The 22,287-nt window shown below is 30.8% G+C and overlaps 2 protein-coding genes across 2 annotated transcripts; both read right to left on the bottom strand.

Annotated features, from left to right (window-relative positions):
• Positions 1–1,173: 1,173 nt before the first annotated feature.
• Positions 1,174–3,199, bottom strand: LOC107932168 (28 kDa ribonucleoprotein, chloroplastic). Its single transcript, XM_016864121.2, has 4 exons — positions 2,613–3,199; positions 1,835–1,936; positions 1,478–1,750; positions 1,174–1,334 (listed from the first exon to the last, which is right to left on the bottom strand). The coding sequence occupies exons 1-4, from the start codon at positions 3,069–3,071 to the stop codon at positions 1,278–1,280; spliced, it is 891 nt and encodes a 296-aa protein (XP_016719610.1). The 5' UTR covers positions 3,072–3,199; the 3' UTR covers positions 1,174–1,277.
• An 11,008-nt stretch (positions 3,200–14,207) lies between these two features.
• Positions 14,208–17,006, bottom strand: LOC107932103 (putative pentatricopeptide repeat-containing protein At5g52630). Its single transcript, XM_016864050.2, has 2 exons — positions 14,980–17,006; positions 14,208–14,325 (listed from the first exon to the last, which is right to left on the bottom strand). Exon 1 carries the CDS (start codon positions 16,880–16,882, stop codon positions 15,149–15,151), a length of 1,734 nt encoding a protein of 577 aa, XP_016719539.2. The 5' UTR covers positions 16,883–17,006; the 3' UTR covers positions 14,208–14,325; positions 14,980–15,148.
• Positions 17,007–22,287: the final 5,281 nt, after the last annotated feature.

Below are 22,287 nucleotides of genomic sequence, written 5' to 3'. Positions count from 1 at the left end.
ATTTTGCATTTTTCTTTTAATATCATATGTGTATATATATAATTTATAGCATGTTCTTTAATTAAATATAGTTATTTACTTTGTTGGCATGATTATTGAAATGACATGTTTACTCTTTAATATTGTCTCTATCTTTTTGTGTTAACTTGACTATTAGGATGTTTAATGTTTCATATGTGGTTTAAATTCAAGTCTTGTTATTATTAGGGTTTTACTTTTATCTTATAATTCATCAAAAAAATAATTTCAAGGTATCTAAATGGGATTAATTATTTAGAAAAACAAAAGTCGGTACTAAAAATTTGACATCATAATTCATTTTTCATATTAATTTATATTTTTAATTATTATCAAATTTAAATTTTATGAGCGAATTTAAAAAATTATCATTTGTTATTTATTTATTAATTTTTATTATCAATTATGTCATTTAAGAAGGAATATTATTTCATTTGTAACGATAGAGTTTTTAAATTCTATAAATAGTGAAATTTTATTTTAACTAATATAAAAATAGATAATTTAATTCCGCCCAAAAAATTTCTAACTTTGCCCTTATTTATAATTGAGCTGAGAGTGTAACATGTGTCAAATATTTACTTAAATTACATTTTTGGCCTCTCTACCAAAAAATAAACAAATTAATACATATGCTTTAATTAATTGCCAATTGATATTTTCTGTTATAAAAAAATCCAACAAATAAAGTAAAAATAAAAGGTAGAATCCAAATTGAAAAAAAATGATAAAAGTGAGTGACTTTATATATAAAAAGCTAAAATAAGTATTTAATGACATGGAAAAACTATTATACTCCTTTATCTCTTTTATAAGGATCGTTTTGTCCATTCCTTTCAGTAGAGGTTCCACTCCTATAGAGCATAGATAAGGGTGAGCGAATAATTAGTTCGGTCGACTTAACCAACCATCCTATACAATAATCGAATCATCAGTTTTATATCATATAGTCCAACCTAACTGAATCGATTTAATATTGACATTGATTTGCTAGATCGAATAACCAACTTATTTAAAATATATTATAAAATAATTAAAAATATTAAATATTAAATCTATCAATTTAATGACATAACCAAATAAATCGATCTACTTAAATCAAAACCTAATTTACCGAACTGATCAGTAAACCATTTCCCCTGATAAACAGAGAAATGAAAGGGAACTTTGAGGTCCTCATTATATATTAATTTTATGTGAATGATTAAATATTCCATCAAGAACTATGGACGAAATTACAGCCCAAATAATGCTTTGTTTCATGCAGGTTGTCTTCCTTGAGCCAAGCTCACTCGCAATGCCCTTCCTTCCAGTTCCTAACACATCAATCAAACAAACATGAGTTGCTCATCTAGGTTACTTAAACTCGAATGCAACATATTTAGATAAATGTCGGATATGAATATTCTAAAAATAAAAATCAATCCAATATATATGCATGTATTGATAATGATAATACCACTCCATTGAGAGATTGGATGGCAGCTTCCATCTCTGATTTTGTGGAGTAGCTAACGAAACCATAACCTCGAGATCGTCCTGTCTCACCATCATACAAAACCCTAGCTCCGACCACATTCCCATATTCTTGGAAAGCTTGTGTTAAGATTTCAGATGTGACAGACCACGACAGGTTCCCTACAAAAAGCTTGTATTCGGTTTCTGGGTACAATGGTTCTCTTGCTCTGGGTTTGTCTGAAAAGTTCACTCTCAATGTTCGACCAAGATACTCCTGGAAACGCCAAAAAGGGAGTTACTGTCCGAATTATTGAAACATTTGTGTCGTGTGTGTGTGTTTAGAATTACGAGTTCTTACACTTCCATCGAGGTTTTGAATAATTATATTGCAATCTTCAATGGTGCTCATGGTGACGAATGCAAAGCCTCTGCTTTTACCGGTTTCCCTATTGTAAAGCACCTGAAATCATGCACAAATTAATACGTCAATTTTCAGAGGAAAAAAGCAAAGAGTTAATTATTGCGCATTTGATCCTAACCTTTCATTTTTTCTAAATACGTCGTGTTCGAATTTGCATCCGACAGGATCAGCAAATATTCCATTATATATTTATCCTTCAAATGTACGAAAATTCGAAACGAGACCTGCATTTCTCTCTTCCAGTTTCTGATCAAACCTCCAACTTTAAGGAAATAATCCTATTTTAGTCTTTAATCCACTAATGTTATTGCATATGTATGGAGATTTTAGTTATCTAAATTTTAATTAAATAAATTATTAAAATATTTACAAAATTAAAAATAGTTAAAAGAAAATAGAGATCTATTTGCTCAAATCTAATTTAAAATTGGTTAAACCTTTTGTTTAGACTGATATATCCATCTAATTAATTAATTCAATCCAATCTGATTTCAATAACCATCACTTCAAGTCATTTGGCGATAACAATGATTTGAACCTAAGCAATTACGATCACAAATATTCGGTCATGGAGTCGTGCTTTCCGATTCGAAAATCTTATGATGAGTACCGGTTTCTAATATCGGTGTCTTATTTTAATCCGAAACTCGAGTAACAAACCACAACATTCTGGTAATTGATGAGTTCAATTAATGACATAAGACATAGGACGTACCTCAACAAGCTCTGGACTGCCATATTCTTGGATTATCCCAGCAAGCTGGGCACTATCAACATTGTAAGGCAAGTTCCCAAAGTAAAGTTTAGTGTTCACAGTAGACTCAACTGCAGCTTCAGCTTCAGCTTCAGCCTCACCTTCTACCTCCTCGACCTTCTCTTCCTCCACCGGACTTTCGGCGGTTACAGCCGTCTCTTGTTGAGCAACAGCGGCGGACACCTTAAGCGCGCGCCACTTCTGAACTGTGACAACGGTAATGGGAAAAAGCTCGTGAGTGAAGTAAGACTGATGATGGGATATCGAAGAAGGTGATAAGACGCGAGCGGAGGGGATTCTGAGGAGGGGGGTATGGTGATGATCGGCGCTGGCGAGTTGCTTGAAACGCAAGCATTTAAGGGTGTGGATAGATTGAGAGAAGGATGAACCGACTACTGCTGCTGCAGCTGCTGCAGCCATGGTGATCTTCACTTTAACTGTAACAATGGCAGCAAATGGAGTTTCTTTTTTCTTTGGCAGTGGAAGGTGATAAAAGCCAAAGGAGCTGGATGGGTGTAAAAGTTATCCGAGCTGACGTGGGCAGATTTTGTCCAATAAGATTGGGATAAGATGAGTTTCAGATATAGGGCCGGGTTATACCCATTTAGTTTACTTGGGCCGGGTCGGATCTTAGATAAGGTTGTTTTCAGTTCCAACTAGTTCATATTAGATTACATGTGTTCATGGTTTAAGTGAAGTCGGGTTTGAATCAATTTTTTTATCATACATAGTTATTTAGAATTACATTAGACATCATTAAATTATAAATTCTAATTTCAAAATGTTAAAGTTATATTAATAAAATTATTCTACTATTTAAATCGTTAATTTAATTATTAAATATGGGGAGCCCATTTTCATATGTTCCCTTTACATATATGTTTTAGGGACTGCTAAAAAAATTGTGTGTGCTACAAGTCAAAGAAAAAATGGAAGAGTTTCTTTTTTTTCCATAGACCAGCCATTGTATTTTCTTCAATTGGTCGTTTGGTGTTAGTTGGAGCTGATTTTTTTACGGTAATTACTACAGTCGAAGATCTTTAATGTACGGTCTGATTTTCGTTTGGGATAATGTACTTTCGGGTTTTTGACTTTAAAAGTCAACTCATTTTTTAGTGATATTTTCAACTTTTTTCTTAGCGTTTGTTTGAAATTATTTATTGATAGTCTTATTTAAGTTGTATACCTTTTATTGAGGCTTGGTTGTGATCTTGTGGCAAGATTTTGATTATAGTGGAAATTTTTGTAGACTTTCAAGTTTCGTTGCTTTTACCGTTTGCTTTAAAGGGTTTTTCACGTAAAAAGTGTGTCTCGATTTATTATTTTTGCTTATGATATTGTGGTTTATTTGCATCAATTATTGATATATTGTGTTATTGTTATGTTTGTCGTAATTACTGAATTGATTTTTCAGGAGTGAAAGAATACTGATTGTGTTTCCGCGATATTTCGTCGGGTTGGATTTCATCCCAACAAAATGAAATGTAAAATATCATGTGACAAAATTTAAAATAAAACTTTTAAAGAAAAGTAAAATGTTTGTCATGTAACTTCTAAAATTTAAAACTAAAAATAAGGTAAAACTGAAAAAAGAGCGAGAGAGCCTAAACAATAATTGCTATAAAAGTTTCGAAAACCTCAAAAATTCAATATTCATTTTAAATTACAATAAACTAAACAAATGGTCATCCAACTATTCCCGCATTCTTGTTTTGGTCATTCAACTTTAAAAATTTTCAATTTAGGCACTAATGTTTGAATCCGTTCTTGTTTTGGTCATTCGCCGTTAAATTGATAACGAAAAATATTGTTCTAATTGGTATAATAACACATTTAGTCCTCAACACCTACATGTTCTATCAATTTGATCCTAATTCTAAATAATTTAATAAATTCAATCCTTTACATTTACAAATTCTATCAACTTGATTCTCAAACTTTCTAACCAAAGCTTTCAGCTTTTAAAATAAAGGTATTCTACATCTATAAATTTGTAAAACCCAGTTGGAAAAAGACTTTCTATTATCAATTTAACAACGGGTGACCAAAATATTAATGAATTCAAACGTTAGTGCCTAAATTGAAATTTTTTAAAGTTAGCTGACCAAAATAGGAATGCAGGCATAGTTGGGTGGCATTTATATAGTTCACCCTTTAAATTATGTTGCATAAGATCTAATGTCTCGTTCAATAGTTAAATTGAAAATTTTAGTAATGGAAAGACTTTATTGATATAACATTTATAGCTTAAGGATGTAATTTAAATGTTTTAAAGTTTAAGGATGTAATAAGGTTCATAATTTGAGGATGTTTGATGCAATTAATTTAATTATTTAAGTCTAGCCTAATTTTAAATATAGGCTTCAATTTTTACATAAATTTGTCTATATTTGTAAATGTTTAATCTAAGTTCGTTTAGGCTTATGTATATATTTTAAAATATATTAATTTTATATGTCCTAGCTTCTAATATTGTATGCATTGCATGCGATTTTACATGTTTAATATTTAATTACTTTTTATGTGCTGTACTTTTAATTGTGGTAATTAGTGTAAAATAATATTTCTTATTTGAACTAATGAATATAATTAAAATATTTTAACTTATCAATTCAAATATTATAATAGAAAATTTTCAAATAATAATTAAATCATTTTTCACATATTCAACATACAATATAGTTTCACTTTATGTGGTTCGAAAAGTAACATTATTCAAAATAATAATTAGTTAATATCAATTAAGTGATAATTAATATGTTTAGAATTCTATTTAAATAACAACTTTAATTTAGGGCAAAACACTAAAAAAAGCCCATTTTTTAAAAAATTTAACGAAATGGGCCCAGTAATAAATTAATTACCGGAATGGTCCAATTTTCCAAAAGCGCGCCCACGCCAGCGTGATGTCAGGGGACGTGGCAGGAAAATGCTTCCTCAAGGAAGCGCTTTGCCTACGTGGACCAAAAGCGCGCCCTCAAGGACGCGTTTTCCTGCCAAGTAAGCGCTTCCCTGAGGACGCATTTTGCCCGTGCGTGAACAGTAGCAACAACTACTTTTTTTACCGTTGGTGACCCCCCAACGGTAAAAAAAAAAAACTATAAAACCTCCATTTCATTTTTTTCACAACTAAATCCTTTCTCTAATATTCTCTCTAATATTCTCTCAAATTCCTCTCAACTTCCTCTCAAATTTCTCTCAAATTTCTATTTAAAAGAGCTTTAATCTTTTAATTATTTTTAAAAAAGTTTTAAATTTTATTTTTTTGAATTTTTTTTAAATCGTAAAAATTTGTACGAATTTAGCAATGGCTGGAGAATTGATTCGTCTTGATGACAAGCACATATTCGTCAAACAAATGAAAATGGTAAGTGTTAAATTTAATTTTTAAATATTATTTAAGATTTTTTTATTTATGCAATTTTAAATAATTATTAATTTATTATTTGTTATAAAAGTCTGTAGATCGGATATTACAATGCTATATCCGTAATATGCATGGTCTTCCATCACCGTTGGTAGAGAATTACCTACGGGAAGCGGGTTTTTGGCACGTGGCGACGGTAGGCCGGGGATGCAAGTTGGACCCGAAACTTACCAGTGCATTGATTGAGAGGTGGAGACCTGAGACGCGCACATTCCATCTTCCATGTGGAGAGTGCACTATCACTTTGGAAGATGTCAATCTACAATTGGGATTGCCTGTAACACCCCTTACCCGTATTCGACGCCGGAATAAGGCATGAGGCATTACTAGAACACATACACTTGTAAACGTATTTAACCGAGTTATAAAATTTCATCTAAATTAAAACTTTCAAAATTTTTTAACATGCTTTTATAATTCTTTACAATATATCCTTAGAATATTATATTCATAATAAATAGGGCCTACGAGACCCGATACATACCTATGTAATTCAATGCTTCATTTCCATTTCATTCAGTTCACAATTTCTCATACTCACAATTCAAATCATATCACTAGCAATTTCCATTTAATTACCATGTATTTCAATTAAAACACAATAATTAATAATAATTATATTTGAATTACAGTAATACAAACTTACTAGGCTAAATTGCAGAAATACCATGATACAGGGGCATTTTGGAAATTTTCCATTTCCCTCGACTTTCCACGCGATCTTGATCTAAATTAATAATTTCATTCAATTAATTAATTTAGACAATAAACTATTCAATTCTTGAAATTTCGTTATTTTTCTATTTTTACAAAATTACCTTAAAAGTTTTACTTTTATTCAATTTAGTCCATGAACCTAAAACATGTACATTAGCTATTTTTAAAATAAACTCATATTATTAGAATATTCACATATATTTTTCCTCCTCCTCCACTCCATTCCACATCCTTAATGTACTTAAAACTCTTAGAAATAACATTTTCTAAAGTTTCATTATTCACCCTTAAGTATATTCAAAGCTGTTTATCCGAGTCAGTATCACTAAATTATTTTTATCTGGAGATAAAGAACTCCAAATTATGCATCGATAATTTTCCCTGAAACTAGACTCATATATTTTTACCATAAAATTTTCAGAATTTTTAGTTTAGCCAATTGGTATAGTTTATTCTTTAAAGATTCCCCTGTTTCACTGTCTGCCGTTTCACATCTCTCTTCACTAAAAATCAAATATCTCTTAGTACAAAATTCTGATGGTAGTGTCGTTTATTTCTATTGAAACTATACTCATTAAGGAATTTAATCATATAAATTACAAATTACAAATATTTTTTTACAATTTATAATGATTTATCAAAGTTAGAACAGGGGATTCCAAAATCAATCCGACCCTGCCTCACTAAAATTCAAATATCTCAAAATATATAAGTATTTTACTTGCTCTGTTTCTTTTATGTAAAAATAGACTCATTAGAATTTCATTTCATATCTTATTCACTCTCTAATTACATTTCCACAATTTATGGTGATTTTTCAAATTTAACCTACTGCAGCTGTCCAAAATTGTTTTAGTGCAAGATGTTGATAATCAAATTTATAACACCCTCATTTCCTTTCTCTACAATATTTTCTATCAATTCTTCTTGTTTCCATTCACTAACATATCAAGAACATAGAAACTTATATAATAAATCCCTACATTAACATCAATTCCCTACTTTTTCAATAATATCAAACTCAAAAATCTATTGAAATCTTAATTCTTACCTTGCTCTATTGATTTCAATCTTTAACTTGATTTTCTCTCTCCTCCAGCCTTCATTTCTTGAATCTAACTTGATATTCTAGCTCCCAATAGTCTCCTTATCAATTTCCTCTCTTGGTGGCTATGGAAATTCTTTTGATTTCTAGATGAAAATGGTGAATTTTTGGTGGAAGGACCAAATTGTAAAGAAAGTAAAACTTTCTTTCTTTCTCTCTTTTTCTCACGTTGGTGCATGGAAAAGTGGTTGGTTGCATGCTTCTTCATCTTCCTTTTCTTATATATATACTAAATAAAATAATAAAATAATAATAAAATATCATTTAAAATCAAATTAAAATACTAATAAACTAATATTTATTTATTTAATATAAAATATCTCCAACATCATCATTATCTTCTAGATTTCTCTCTCTTCTAATTGACCATTTTGCCCTTCATGATCTTTTAAAATTCCATCATTGAGTCATCACTTAATTTGGTAAAATTATAATTTAGTCCCTCAAAATTCTTCACATTTTTCAATTTGGTCCTAATCCATCCATTTTCCTTAGTTTCTAGATCATTCCACCCTTAAAATATTTACACCACTGGTCATTCAACTTTTTCATATTTACACTTTAACCCCTCAATTTTTCAGTATTTACTATTGGGCAACAAAATTTTTCTCACTTTTGCGATTTAATCCTTTCTTGAACTAATATGTCATAATATACTTCCCAATGTTGACATAACTCCAAAATTTCCCCTTTTTGTCTCTTTATTTCCTTATTTTATTATATCAAAGATAATATTTTACTGTAAAAATTTTTTTTGAATTACATTACCGGTGGACGGGTACCCAGTCACTGAGTCTATTCAATCTGCTGATTGGGGAGCGGTATGCCACGAGCTTTTGGGCGCTATTCCGGAGAATATTAACGGAGGTCGGATCGAGATGGGATGGTTACAAGACACATTCCCGGATCCAGATGATGATTCAACCGAGCTAGAAAGAATTCGATATGCTCGGGCATACATTCTTCAGATAATTGGAGGTTATTTGATGCCGAACTTGTCACGGAACCTCGTACATCTAAGATGACTGCTGAAACTTGTTGATTTTAGAGCAGTTGGTGAATTTAGTTGGGGGTCTACCGTGTTGGCAACATTGTATCGGGAGATGTGCAGGGCGACGTAACCGAATAAAGCAAAAATCGGAGGTTGCTTGTCACTACTGCAGTCATGGGCACGGTTTCGCTTTTCATTTTTACGTCTTCGAGTGGACCACCCATATACATTCCCACTCATAACAAGGTAAATTTTATATTAGATTTTACAATTATTACGCAGATTTAAAAAATTATACTATGCTAAAATTTTATTTAATTAGGTGGAACCATCCGGCAAGTTATGCTGGATTACCTACCTCTCTTGAAGATATACGACTTCTATTAGATCAACAGTAGGAAGCACAAGTAAGTATTAAATAAAATTGATATTTCCATCATGAGCTAGTCGATTGGTATTTAGTGTTTAGTGTTTAGTATTATGTATTATGTATATAACTAATATTTTCATCATGCTCATATAGTTTCAATGGACACCATACGAGGATCCGGCAATTCAGGCAATAATTCCGGATGAGTACCTCCAAAATCCAAACGCTTGGCATGCGAAAGTCGCATTGGTCAACTATGCGATTATGGAGATGCACCAGTCAGACAGAGTATTACGACAATTTGGATGTAGACAACCGATTCCCGTAAATAACAACACTAATACGTTCACACATCTTCAATTTCTATCCTTCTTAGCCTCTCTAAATTTTTTTTTGTAACTTATGCAATCTAAGGGAAAATTTTGCCTTATTTATAGCCTCAGGCCATGCGCTACTGTAGCAAAAGCGCGTCCACGTGGGAGCTTTTTTCAGGGGCAACTGTAGCAAAAGCGCGTCCACGTGGGAGCTTCTTTCAATACATCTGCTGACAAAGCATCCTGCTTAAAGCATTTTTGACACTGTTTGCTCAAAAAGTCTACTCGAAATTATTTTTTCAGGGGCTACTATAGCAAAAGCCCGTCCACGTGAGAGCTTCTTTCAGTACTTCTGCTGACAAAGCATCCTAATTAAAGCGTTTTTGACACTGTTTGCTCAAAAACGTCTACTCGAAATTATTCTTTCAGGAGCTACTGTAGCAAAAGCGCGTCCACGTGGGAGCTTCTTTCAGTACTTCTGCTGACAAAGCATCCTTCTTAAAGCGTTTTTGACACTGTTTGCTCAGAAATGTCTACTCGAAATTATTTTTTCAGGACCTACTGTAGCAAAAGCGCATCCACGTGGGAGCTTCTTTAAATTAACAAATAATTTAATTAAGTAACCTTAAACCCAGAACCCTAATTTATTTGAGTTTTTACTTAAAAACCCTAAACCCTAAACCCTAAACTAATTTATTAAAAATTTATAATTAATTTACTCAAGTAACCCTGAACCCTAATTTATTTGATTTTTCCTTAAAACCCTTAACTCTAAACCCTAATTTGATCTTTAAAATTTTTTAATTAAATTACTCAAGTAACCCTAAACCCTAATTTAATTGATTTTTTTCTTACAAAACAATAAACACGAAAATTAATCTAATTTTGAAAATTTTATAATTAATTTAAGTGACAAACCCTAAACTCTAATCCCTTATTTATTTAATTTTTTTCTCTCAAACCCTAAACTTAAAAACACCAAAACCCTAAACCACCCAAAACCCACCGCAGGAGAAACGGGCAAAACGTGTCCCTAAGGAAGCGTTTTGCCTACTTGGACATAAAGCGCGCCCTTAAGGAAGCGATTTCTTTCCACGTAGGCGAAACGCTTCCTCAGGAAAGCGTTTTTCTGCCATGTCCCCTGACATCGCGCTGACGTGGACACGCTTTCGCAAAAATAGGCCTATTTCGGTAAATAATTATTTACCGGGCTCATTTCGGTAATTTTTTAAAAAATGGTCTTTTATATGTAATTTGTCATTTAATTTACATCAATAAAATTAGCACAACTTTTGTTTACATAAAAAATTTTAACCAATAATAGTAAATTATAATTATTACAACTCTTTTCCCTTATATTTTATGAGTTCTATTCAAGTAATAATTCTATTTTAAAATTAGCACAATTTTTTTACTTAATACTTGCAATTTAATTTCTAATTATTTTTAAATGTGTAATTATCACAACTTTTATTAAATAATATTATAATTATTTTTAAATGTGAATTTAGTAATATGATGAAAAATAAAGGGCATTCTCTCACATCAAAAGTTTTTCTAAATTTGTGCTTATATATATTATAGATATGTTTGTTATGAATGTTATTAGTAGATGTTCAACCTTTCATATTCCTCAACTTTTCACCTTTCATCTTCTTTAACTCTTCACCTTTAATCTTCTTGTAACCCTTTTCTTATTTATGTATTAGAAAATAAGGAGTCTAATTTCCCTATATATATACAGGAGTATATTACTTTTATCTCCAGTTGACCTCCATTGGACGTTTTGTGTGTATTTATCACGGGCTTTGATCTGCGGCTCGTGACACTAGTGTCAAATAATATTTCTAATATTTTTATAAATTTATAAATTTTTATTTTTATTTAGATTTTATATATTTTAAATTTCAAAATAATAATATATAAAAAGAAATATATATATATATAAATACTAAAAAATTATGTCTAGAATGAAATTTAATTTTTCTAATAATTTTTTTATTTTTTTCATGTATCAAAATGCGAGGCTATCATGTTTCACTATATTATTTGTCAACAATGGCATGTCCAGTATTCAAAAAAAAGTATTAAATTTTTTTATGGTTTTCAAATTTAGCCACCAATTACATTCAAAACAAAAATTTAGAGACCAAATAAATATAAATTGCTAAGTTAAATTACTTCAGCATGTATTAATGGTTTATAAAAATTAGAAGGTTTAAACAAAGGATTTCTATATATTTTTTCTATCTAGATCTGATTCAACTCGAAATATAAACCTGATATTTTATCTAAACCTGACCTAAGGGGAATTCAGGCCTAGCCCAGCCCGTCAATAAATTATTATTTTTTAAAATAACACCTCCATCCCTTGCTAATATTTGGTATGGGGCTATGGGCACAACCTTACTTTTTGAATAATTGAAATTATGTTTTACATAAAAGAAGAAAAAAGAGAGAGAGATTAGACTATTGGTATATTAAAGATATCATTCCAACAATTTAACTATAATAATGGTTTATAAAAATAATTTCAATAATATTGTACTTAAATTTTATCATTCTATATCAACGTATTTTTTTTATCTTCCTACAAAAATAAAATCAGAGATAAATTAAATTTTATCATCCTACTAAAAATTTTAACTTTTTTTTCATAAATATACATTAAAAAAACCTTAAAAACACTTATTTCTACTTTTGTAACAATTTTTGAATGTATAAAATTAAATTAAAATTAATTGAGTAATTGTCAAAGAAAAGTATAAAGAAGTGTTTTAGATAAATTTATTGTATACATTTATATTTTTTTTATACAATGCTTTGATGGGAGAATAAACGCATTTCAACATGTTTGAGCCCACATTCTTCTACAATGACAACAACATCAATACTAACTAAACTAAGACTCAATCAGTTTAAATGTCTAATATTGTTTTAAACAAGTGTACAAATATCGAACAGAAATAATTTAAACTATATATATATATATATGAATATTCTGAACTGAAGTACCAAGTACTACTTTATTTGAAGATTATCAGTATGTGTATATGCTAATATTATTTCAACTCTTCATTTTTTTCAAGCATATAAGCATTGTGAATGACACATCCGAAAAATGGATATAAGGAATAACCCTTCAAAAATCATCCAAATATATAATATATATAAACTTGAAAAGAACAAAAAATCGAAGATGGTCATATCGGATATTACCCATATCCGAGGCTCACACCAAGTACCCGGATTCAGCTAAAACTTTCTATGGATCTTGCCAACCTGGTCGTTGAGTTATAAGGTGTTTTCTCTGACTTGAAACAGGTGGTCTTGATCCTTTCTTCCCTTTAATTTCAACATTACAGTCATCACCACCACCATCATTGGACTTGTTTGTTCTTACAGGACTTTTACCAAAGATATGGGTTCGGGTCGTGTGTCGGTTTTGAACCGTGTCATGATTCTTCGACACCGTTCGTTGTCTCCCTTCAATCTTGTTTTTATTTCTGATCAATGCGTCATTGTCTGAAAATGCAGAAAAAAAGATGAGTTCGAGCATTCTGAATATGTCAGACACTTGTGGACGGAAGGCTGCAATTATACCAGGTTTTTTAGTATAATTTGTTCTTATAGGTCTTTTAGTACCTCAGATACCATATTCGATTCATATCCCAATGTAAGTATCAGATATATTCTTTCAAATATCTTTGGAGGACATATACTCGTATCCGAAACTCAGTGAACTAAAATGTAATTACCAGGACTCGATATGACAGCCCGAGGACGTGGAGTTGAACTGACTCTAATGTTCGGTCTAGTTTCCTCCTCGTCAGCTTTCGTCTTGTTTTGCTCTGCTTCTGCAAGATTATGTTAACACTCAAGATAAAAGATATTCGTATCCAGTACATATTTAAATATAAAGATATCATCTTCCGAAGATACAAAATAATATGTAAAGAGCGTTAACCTTGATCGCACCAGACACTTACTCAAATTAAATGAATTGGGAAGTGCATATAATATTATGTTGTTCGATCCTCCAAATATATGAAAAAGCTTATAAAAATCAAGCATACCATATCTCACACTCACACCTGAATCCAAACATCGTACCATAAATAAAAAAACCTACCTTCAGATGTAGAATCTGAATGTTTATCTACTTCTGGTGCATGGTAAGACTTTGGAATTCTTGCTGTGGGCATCGGAGAAACATCATCTTCATGTCTTTTCCCTGTCAAATAATTAAATACTATATAACTCGAAATTTTCATTATTTTCTATATATATGAGATAAAAATTTTAATATTTTTAATTAAATAAAAAAATTGAGCATACATCAATAATATTGGAATTTAGCAAAACATCAAACATTCAGAGAGCTTTTAAATCATTTACTGGTTTTCATGAGTGGGATCAAACGTAGGATTATGAAAACATCCTCCAAATACCCCTTTTAGGAAATAAACATAAATTACATAAATCATTCAACTTTGACCAAGTATCAAATTAATAAAAAACTTTTTTTTAATGAAATGCACCCAAATCACTGAAATATGTTTTGAAAAAATCAAAGGGAAACTGATTTTACAGAGCAATAAAACTTCAAACAAACAGCAAAGAAAAAAATTACCTGGAAAATAAGAATCAAGCATAGAGAGAAACAGAACATCCTTCAAAGACAAAACAGAATCCTTGATAACTTGTTGATCATCTTGGTCTTGTTCTTTGACTTTCACCCTTGGGTACACTGCAAAATCCCCAAAAAGAACAAAAAAACATCAAAACCCATTCCAGAACAAAATCAAACTTTCATGTTTCAACAATCAAAATATCCAAACAAGATGAAAAATGAAAGGGAAAAAAAAAAAGGACTCACTTTCTTTAAAATCTGGTTTGTCTTGTGAGAGCTTATTCAGGTGTTGACAGCAACAAAAAATAAAAAAACCACTGAATCAAACACAAAAAACAAGAAAAAAGAAGATAGTACTCAAAGGATGTTGGGTTTTTTTTTTGGGGGGGGGCGGGGATATGATGAATGCTATTGCTAGGAATTCACCATAAAACCAGGGTTGATCAACTTTGAAACTTGTTTAAATTGGAGAAAGCATGGCGTGTGGGATCCATTTAACCATATTATTTTGTCCTTTGTTTCTTTTTTAAAAAGGGAATCAGAATCAGATTGAATACGCCTCCTTAAGTTGACCTTTTCCAAATTCAATGGCTATGTTTCTGTCTCTTGAGCTTTTCTACTTTATGCCCACTTGCTCATTCACCACGTGTTGCACACGCGTAGAAATTAAATAATATTTTGAAAAAAAGGAAATTTGTAAATTCAAATTATTTGTTGCTAAATAAATTTTAGATCTTTCCAAATAAAGGTTAAAACTTTATATCTAATTACCTCATCACGTCAAGGCTCGTCTGTAGAAGAACTCACCCGATTGAAGGATCTCAACTGGTGAGCCAATTGAAATAAATTTTAAAACTGATCCAATCCAATAACACAGGTTTAAGCAACACGTTCCAAATGATTGTTTGGGAAAAAATGTGATCCAAGATTTTATAATTTGTTACCAAATATCCCCACAAGTACAACTACCATTCAAGAACGTATGGTATCTGTTAACATCCCTTACAATGATCTCTTTATCTATTGCTCTGCTTATGTACTTAAAAGCTTCGTGACAGTCCTTGCAGATTCGGAGATTCTTTATGATCCTCATCGGTTTCCCTGCCGGTGCGGCTCCGCTCACTATCCCATACGCTAATGCCAACTTCTCACTATGATACCAAAGTGCTTCTTTTTTCTCTCCTTTCCCAACTTCATGCAACATCTCATCCCATACCGGCTTGTAACCTAGCTTTTCGATTGATTCCATTAACTCGGCCAACTTTTCGTAGATTTCTTCGGTTCTCTCGTGCTTCCTATCCCCTGCCATGAACATGTGAACTTCCCCCTTGACTTCGATCCAACTTTTTCCGACTTCCTTTTTCACTCTCCGATCTTTCATCAGTTTCCTCATATCGGCAACCTCAGACCATCTGCCTGCAACTGATAAGACATTTGCAGCTATCGTATAAGCTGAATCGTCGTTAGGATCCAATTCTAACAACCTCCTAGCCATCCTCAAAGCCATATCCGCTGCACCATGATGAGCACAACTTGACAACAATGATCTCCACACTGCAGCATCAGGGTTAAACGGTATCGTTGTTGCAATCCTCTCGGCATCTTCCAACCGCCCGGCTTTGCCCAATGCACCGATCAAACATGTATAATGCTCAAGCCCCGGTTCGATGCCATACTCCAATTTCATCCTCTTCAACCATATCTCGGATTCACCAACCAAGCCAGCATTGTAAAAACCCGAAAGCACAGCTAAAAAGCTATACTCATCCGGCACAAACCTTACATTTGCCATGGATTGAAACAACTTGATCACCGAACTCGAATCACCTTGCTGTGCATAACCAGCCATCAAAGCATTCCACCCTACAATATTCATCACAGCAATATTTTCGTCGAACACCTTTCGTGCATCTGAAACAAGCCCCGATTTCCCATACCCATCAACCAAAGCACTCCCCACGATCACATTCTTATCGAACCCAGTAACAACCGCGTGCCCGTGAATCATCCTGCATTGCTCCAAGGCTGCCAAATCCGCCACCGCCCGTAACGCCCCAGAAACACTATACATGGTAGAACCCACATTGCTAGACTTCATCGCAGCAAACAAAGACAAAGACTCAAGCGGCTTGGAATTCTGCGCCAACCCAATAATCACCGCTGCATAACAAACTTCATCTCGTTCAGGCATTTCATCGAACACTTTCCTTGCATCAATTGGAAGCCGATATTTCGAATAAAAGTTAACCAACGCGGAACCAGAAAAAGGTTGAGCATTAAGTGAAAGCTTAAAGGAAAGAGCGTGCAAAGAAAGACCGAACAAAAGGCAACGAGGAAGGGAAACGCAGGCTTTGAAAAGAGAAGCTAACGTCCGCTGGTTGGGGAGAATAGGGCAGCGAAGCATGGAGAGGAACGAAGTGAGGGAGAGTGGGGAACTGGAGTGAACTGAAATGAGAGAAGTCCATGAGACGATGTTGGGTGATGGGATTTGTTTGAAAACACGAAGTGAGGAATCGAGAAGGTTGGATTTGGCGTAAAGGGTGATTAAATTGTTGAAAATGGAACGATCAACGCGTGAGGATTTCAGAGCTTGGGCATGGAGGATCCGTGGGTCGGCGATGGATTCTGGTTTCAACGCCGGCGCTGCGCTCGTTGGATCTCCGAGTAAGTTCATGATAATGACGGTGCCATATCTTTCTTTCGTTTTTTCCACTTCGTTTCAAGTTGGCTTAAATACTCATTTAGCCCCTGAATGTGTCACTTTCTTCCAAATTAATACTTATAATTCTTTTCTTGACTTAGTACTCGAACTTTCAAGTTTGGTACACGTGGCACTTTCAAGCAGTGACATATAATAATATGATGACATTATAATTTGATTTTTTAAGGAAATTATTAAAAAAATAAAAATTATAAATTACAATATATTAATTTTTAAAAATTACAAAAAATAAATTAAACTAAACAACTTTTTTATATTAAATTAAATGAATGGAAACAAATTATTATTTTATATTATTTTTTAATTACAATAAATTAAAAATGAAACAGAAAATTGTTTTCAATAGCTATTAATCGATTACATTGTTTGGTCACCTGGCTTATGTTGATTTACCTTAGCACAAATTTTCTAAAATTGATTATCAAATCTTTATCATGGAATACAATTTGATTGTTTATTTTTTATGATTTTTAAATATATTTTTTTAATTTTAATTTTTTAAATTAAAAATCAAATTATTATATTATGACACCATTATAACATTATTATTTTCACAAAAATAAAAAATCGGGTATTAACTTGGGATAAAAAGATCATAAGTACGAATTTGAAAGAAAGTGACAAATTTAGGGGTTAAATGAAGATTTAAGTCTTTCAAGTAAGAACTGAGTTTCTATTATTAATATTTTAAGGGTTATTCGCATCATAAGTCCTCAAGCTATTTTCAAGATTTTAAATTAATCAAGTTTTTTAAGCCTAGGCCTACCTTTAAGATATTTATAAATTACATGTATTTATTGTATAAATAATTTGAATATCATGTATTAAAAACTCATAACTTTATTAAAATTTATTTACAGGATATATTATAAATTAATCAAGTTTTAAAATTTTTAAATAATTTATAACAAATAAGATATATTCTTGACTAAATCTGTTCATCGGCCTGGTCACCCAGCCTGACTTGAAGGTTCGTCCAAAAAGTGAGAGGGTTTGGGTGAAAATATAAACCCCCAAAATGAGCTTGGGTAAAAAAAATAAAGCCCATTTTAAAAAGGGTTGGGCCTCGGGTAAGATATTTTTTGCTCGAGCCCAGCCCGGCCCGAGTTCACTAAATGCCAAAAAAAAACTTTGCTATTTTTTTGTTATTTTAATGATATTTTCTTGTTATTTTCCCCTTATTTTGCTAAAAATTTACTATTATATTGCTACTATTTTGTTATCATTGTTTGGATATTGTATAATACTTGTTTTATTGTTAATCTTGTTATTATTTTAGAGACATATTCTTGTTAAGTTGCATCTTAGTATTATTTAAGTATACATATTTTTTAAAATTTATTTCCAATTTGTTCAGAAATATGTATTTTAATGTTTTTAATATTTTTGATGTATTATATATATTTAAAAGTTATGTAAAAAATAATATAATATAAAAAAATTAATATGGGCGGGTTAGGCCCAGGTTTTAACATTTTTATCCGGGGTCGACTTGGGAAAATTGTTAGGGCCATTTTTTGGACCAGGCCTAACAAACTGGCCTTAATTTTTGCTTGGGCCCAAACTCGGCCTAACCCATGAGCAGGTCTATTCATGACCAACCATTGATTTAAAAAAATATAAATGATGATTTAATGTAGTTTTAAATTTTTTAATAATTTATACATTAATTTATAAGAATAAAATTTATTTTAAGGAATCAATTTAATTTTATTTAGTGTAACAATACGTGTAAATATTATTAAGTATAGAGTATTTAATAAATAATTGAACTTCTCGTTCTATCAAACCAAATAAATGAGGATATTTAATATTTTGAGGATTATTTATTAAAAAAAAGGGAAAAAGAACAAAGTTTCACTTCATTAATGTTTTTAAACAAATTTGTTTATGTTTGAAAATTTTTTATTATTCGATTATTATATATTAATAAAATTGTTGTTATTCATGTGTTTGCTTTATTTATAATATATTATTTATATTTATATTGAATTATTTTATATGTAAGATTTATGTTTATTTGTTATTCATTTATTATTCATGAAAATTGCTCGTAAATGTGGGCAAATGTATGCTTATTAGTATAGTTTGTTAAATTTTTATTATAGGTTCTGATCATATCTGTTTTTTTAACATGATATTTATAACTAGTCATAGCCCCTTCTTAACTCATAAATAGGAGAATAATGCATTCCAACGCACTCGAACCATGTCCTCTTGTATTAGTAACAATGTCCATTTCAATCAAGTCAAGACTTAATCGACTAATTTTAAATTTTTTAACAACACAGATTTAAGACAAACAAATTTTAAAATATAAAAGATTTAAAAAGTGAATAACTTTACAACAGTTAGACTTCATTTACCGAAAAACCTATCTCTTACCCTCTATAAAAAAAATGTGTGATGTAAATAATGATACATGATCAATACATCAAATACAAATGGCTTTATACACTATTTGACTCTCAAGTTGTACTCATTTTGTTCACTTAATATTTAATTTTTTTTATCCATTTTAGCACTTAAGTTAAAATTTCACCACGTTAATCGTTTTAGCCTTCAGAGTTAATGTTGTTAAAAAACCAAGAGGATACATGGACCTTCCAAAACGTACATCGCATTTTTGAATTATATCAGCATGATATGACATTCATGTGGCTTAAAAACTTTTAAACATACTTATAAATTATTAAAAATTTGTAAAAATTTTAAAAAATAAAAATATTTAAATATTTTAAAAAATCTAAGAATATTAAAAATGTTTAAACATTTTAAAAATTAAATTAAATATAAATTTTAGAAAATATAAAAGTCCAAAAAAATTTAACAAAAGTATAAAAATAAAAATTATTTAAATAATTAAAAAATATTAAAAACACTTAAACATTTTAAATTTTTAATAAAATGTATATTTTTTAAAAATCTAAAAATATATAAAAATTCAAAATTTATAATTAATTTTTGTGTAAATTCTAAACTATTCACAAATATAAAAAAAATCAAATTTATATTCTAAAGAAATGTAAAATTAAAAGTTGGCTGAATGTTTATCATACAATGACTAGACTTCGATCGACTTTTGATTGGTGTTATCTAGGATTGATCAAAGTCGGGTCAACTCTCAGATCAACCACAATTAACTTTTAATATTAAAATTTAAATTTATTTAGGATATACAATTATTATTTATTTTAAAATTTTCTAAAATTTTAACCAAATATTTGAAATTTTTAAATTTTATATAATTGTAATTTTTAATTATTTTTAATTAGCTTTTACTAAAATACTTATTTATTAAATAATTAAATAGTCTTTTTAGGTTTTTTTACAATTTTTTTTAAAATTCGTAAAATTTTTAAGTTTTTAAAACCATCTGAATATCTCACGAGGCTAGAACTTAAGTCTCACAAATTGCATGGCCTTAGACAAAAACTTAGCTTCAAATCCGCCTAAGTTAGCCTAATTTTCGATTCGAAGAATTCTCAACGAGAATTCTTTAAAGCAACACACACCAAGTGTTTGAGTAAATATTAATCTCCATAGTGTTTTTATTACCTTAAAGAAATATAATTGAGTGGGATCGTTACAAGTGTTTATAGCTGAGCTCTCCTAGATTCAATGGTACAGTTTAAATTACATCGACGATCAAAATTAAAACCTATCGACAAGATAAAAATTTTACTTAATTATTCCGTTGAATTATAAAATTTTTAAGTAAATGAGTTTCTTCCTATATTTCATCACAAATTTTGATCCATGGCCCGTAACAAATATCACGTCATGTTGGTACAAGCAAAAATTTTCACGTCACATGTTTTTGTCGTTTTGTGTGCCTCTCAGTTTTTTTCTTCTTCTTTTTTGTGTGCGGTTAATTTCAACCAAAATATTAAACTGTACAAAACTTTCAAGTAACAAAATTAAAAAATAGATATAACTAAAGAGCCAAATAATAATTAATAAAGCGAATATAAATTATAGGGATAAATATAAAAATTATACATGAATTTTGATACAATTTGTAATGTTATACATCAAACTTTAATTTTAAATCATTTCACATTACTTGTTAATGTCAGAGATAGAAGTTCAAAGTAGAAGGGACAACGACAACCAAAATTTAGATATAATGCAAACTGGGTAATTGAAGAAGGTTTAGAAAGCGAAATTTGGAAGTGGTGGGAAGAAGACCAAAGGGAAGTTCCTACTAAACTTGAAGCAATGGGAAAGAAACTGAATCTTTGGGCTCAGACAAATTAGCTGGGGAGGCAGCGTCAAATGAATTACTGGAACAAAGACTTGAAGAGCTAAATGCGAAAAATCCAGATGAAGAAAATTTGGCAAAATTAACAGAGTTTAAGATTGCACTAAATTTAGAAGCAGACAAGGAGTTATTTTGGGAACAATGTGCACGAGCTAATTGATTACCGTTTGGAGATAGAAATACGTCATACTTTCATAGTGTTGCGCCGACTAGAAAGAAAAGAAACACAATTCGAGAGCTGAAGAACGATAGTTGGGAATGGGTTAAAGATGAGAAGAATATGGAAAATGTCGCTATGGTATATTTTACAGAATTGTTTACAGCTTCTTCTACAGGAGATTGTACTTGAACTCTAATGGAAATTCAACCGTGCATTAATGAAGCTAATAATGTGGAGCTGACAAATGATTTTAAGGAAGAAGAGATTGAGGAGGCAATTAAAAGTATGTCGCCAATGAAAGCTTCCAAAGATGATGGATTCTCAGCCTTGTTTTATAAAAAATACTGGAGTATCGTGGGAAAGGAGATTATGACATATTGCATTCAAGTTCTTAATAGTAGACAAGGATTGGAAAAGATTAACCATACAAATATAGTGCTAATTCCAAAAATTAATTCTCCTCCAAGTATGACTCAATTCAAACCAATAAGCCTTTGCAATGTCCTTTATAAAATCATATCAAATGTCATTGTTAACAGGTTTAGAACAGTTTTGGACAAGTGTATTGATGAAGCTCTAGGAGCGTTTGTACCCAGAAGACAAATAACAGATAATATTATTGTCACTTATGACGTTTGACACTCATTCAAGAGAAGGAAATATGGACACCAAGGCTCTTTTGCTCTTGAACTCGATATGAGTAAAGCCTATGATAGGGTGGAGTGCTTGTAACAACCCAAATTTGGGGCTAGTCGGAATAGTAGTTCTGTGACCACAAATTCGACGAGAAAAAACTTTATTTTTATTATATTTTTATGGTCTACGATTTCACAAAATAATTTTGTGAAAGTTTCGTTCGAAAATTTTGACGTTTGGGCACTCAATTTAGTCAAAAGAACTAAATTGTAAAAAGTGTAAAAGTTGAGTTCTATA

Source organism: Gossypium hirsutum, chromosome D02 (genome assembly GCF_007990345.1).
Source record: "Gossypium hirsutum isolate 1008001.06 chromosome D02, Gossypium_hirsutum_v2.1, whole genome shotgun sequence".
Taxonomy (NCBI): Eukaryota; Viridiplantae; Streptophyta; class Magnoliopsida; order Malvales; family Malvaceae; genus Gossypium; species Gossypium hirsutum.
The sequence above is the reverse complement of the archived record's forward strand: the minus strand, read 5'-3'. Positions and strand labels throughout refer to the sequence as shown.

What these genes read in the sequence shown, in the direction of transcription:
- LOC107932103 (XM_016864050.2), bottom strand. Translation starts at nt 16,882, where the DNA reads ATGAACTTACTCGGAGATCCAACGAGCGCAGCGCCGGCGTTGAAACCA.
- LOC107932168 (XM_016864121.2), bottom strand. Translation starts at nt 3,071, where the DNA reads ATGGCTGCAGCAGCTGCAGCAGCAGTAGTCGGTTCATCCTTCTCTCAA. An exon ending in TTCAAAACCTCGATGGAAGT is followed by an intron (nt 1,751 to 1,834) that starts GTAAGAACTCGT and finishes TGGCGTTTCCAG; the next exon opens with GAGTATCTTGGTCGAACATT. An exon ending in TCCAATCTCTCAATGGAGTG is followed by an intron (nt 1,335 to 1,477) that starts GTATTATCATTA and finishes TTGATGTGTTAG; the next exon opens with GAACTGGAAGGAAGGGCATT.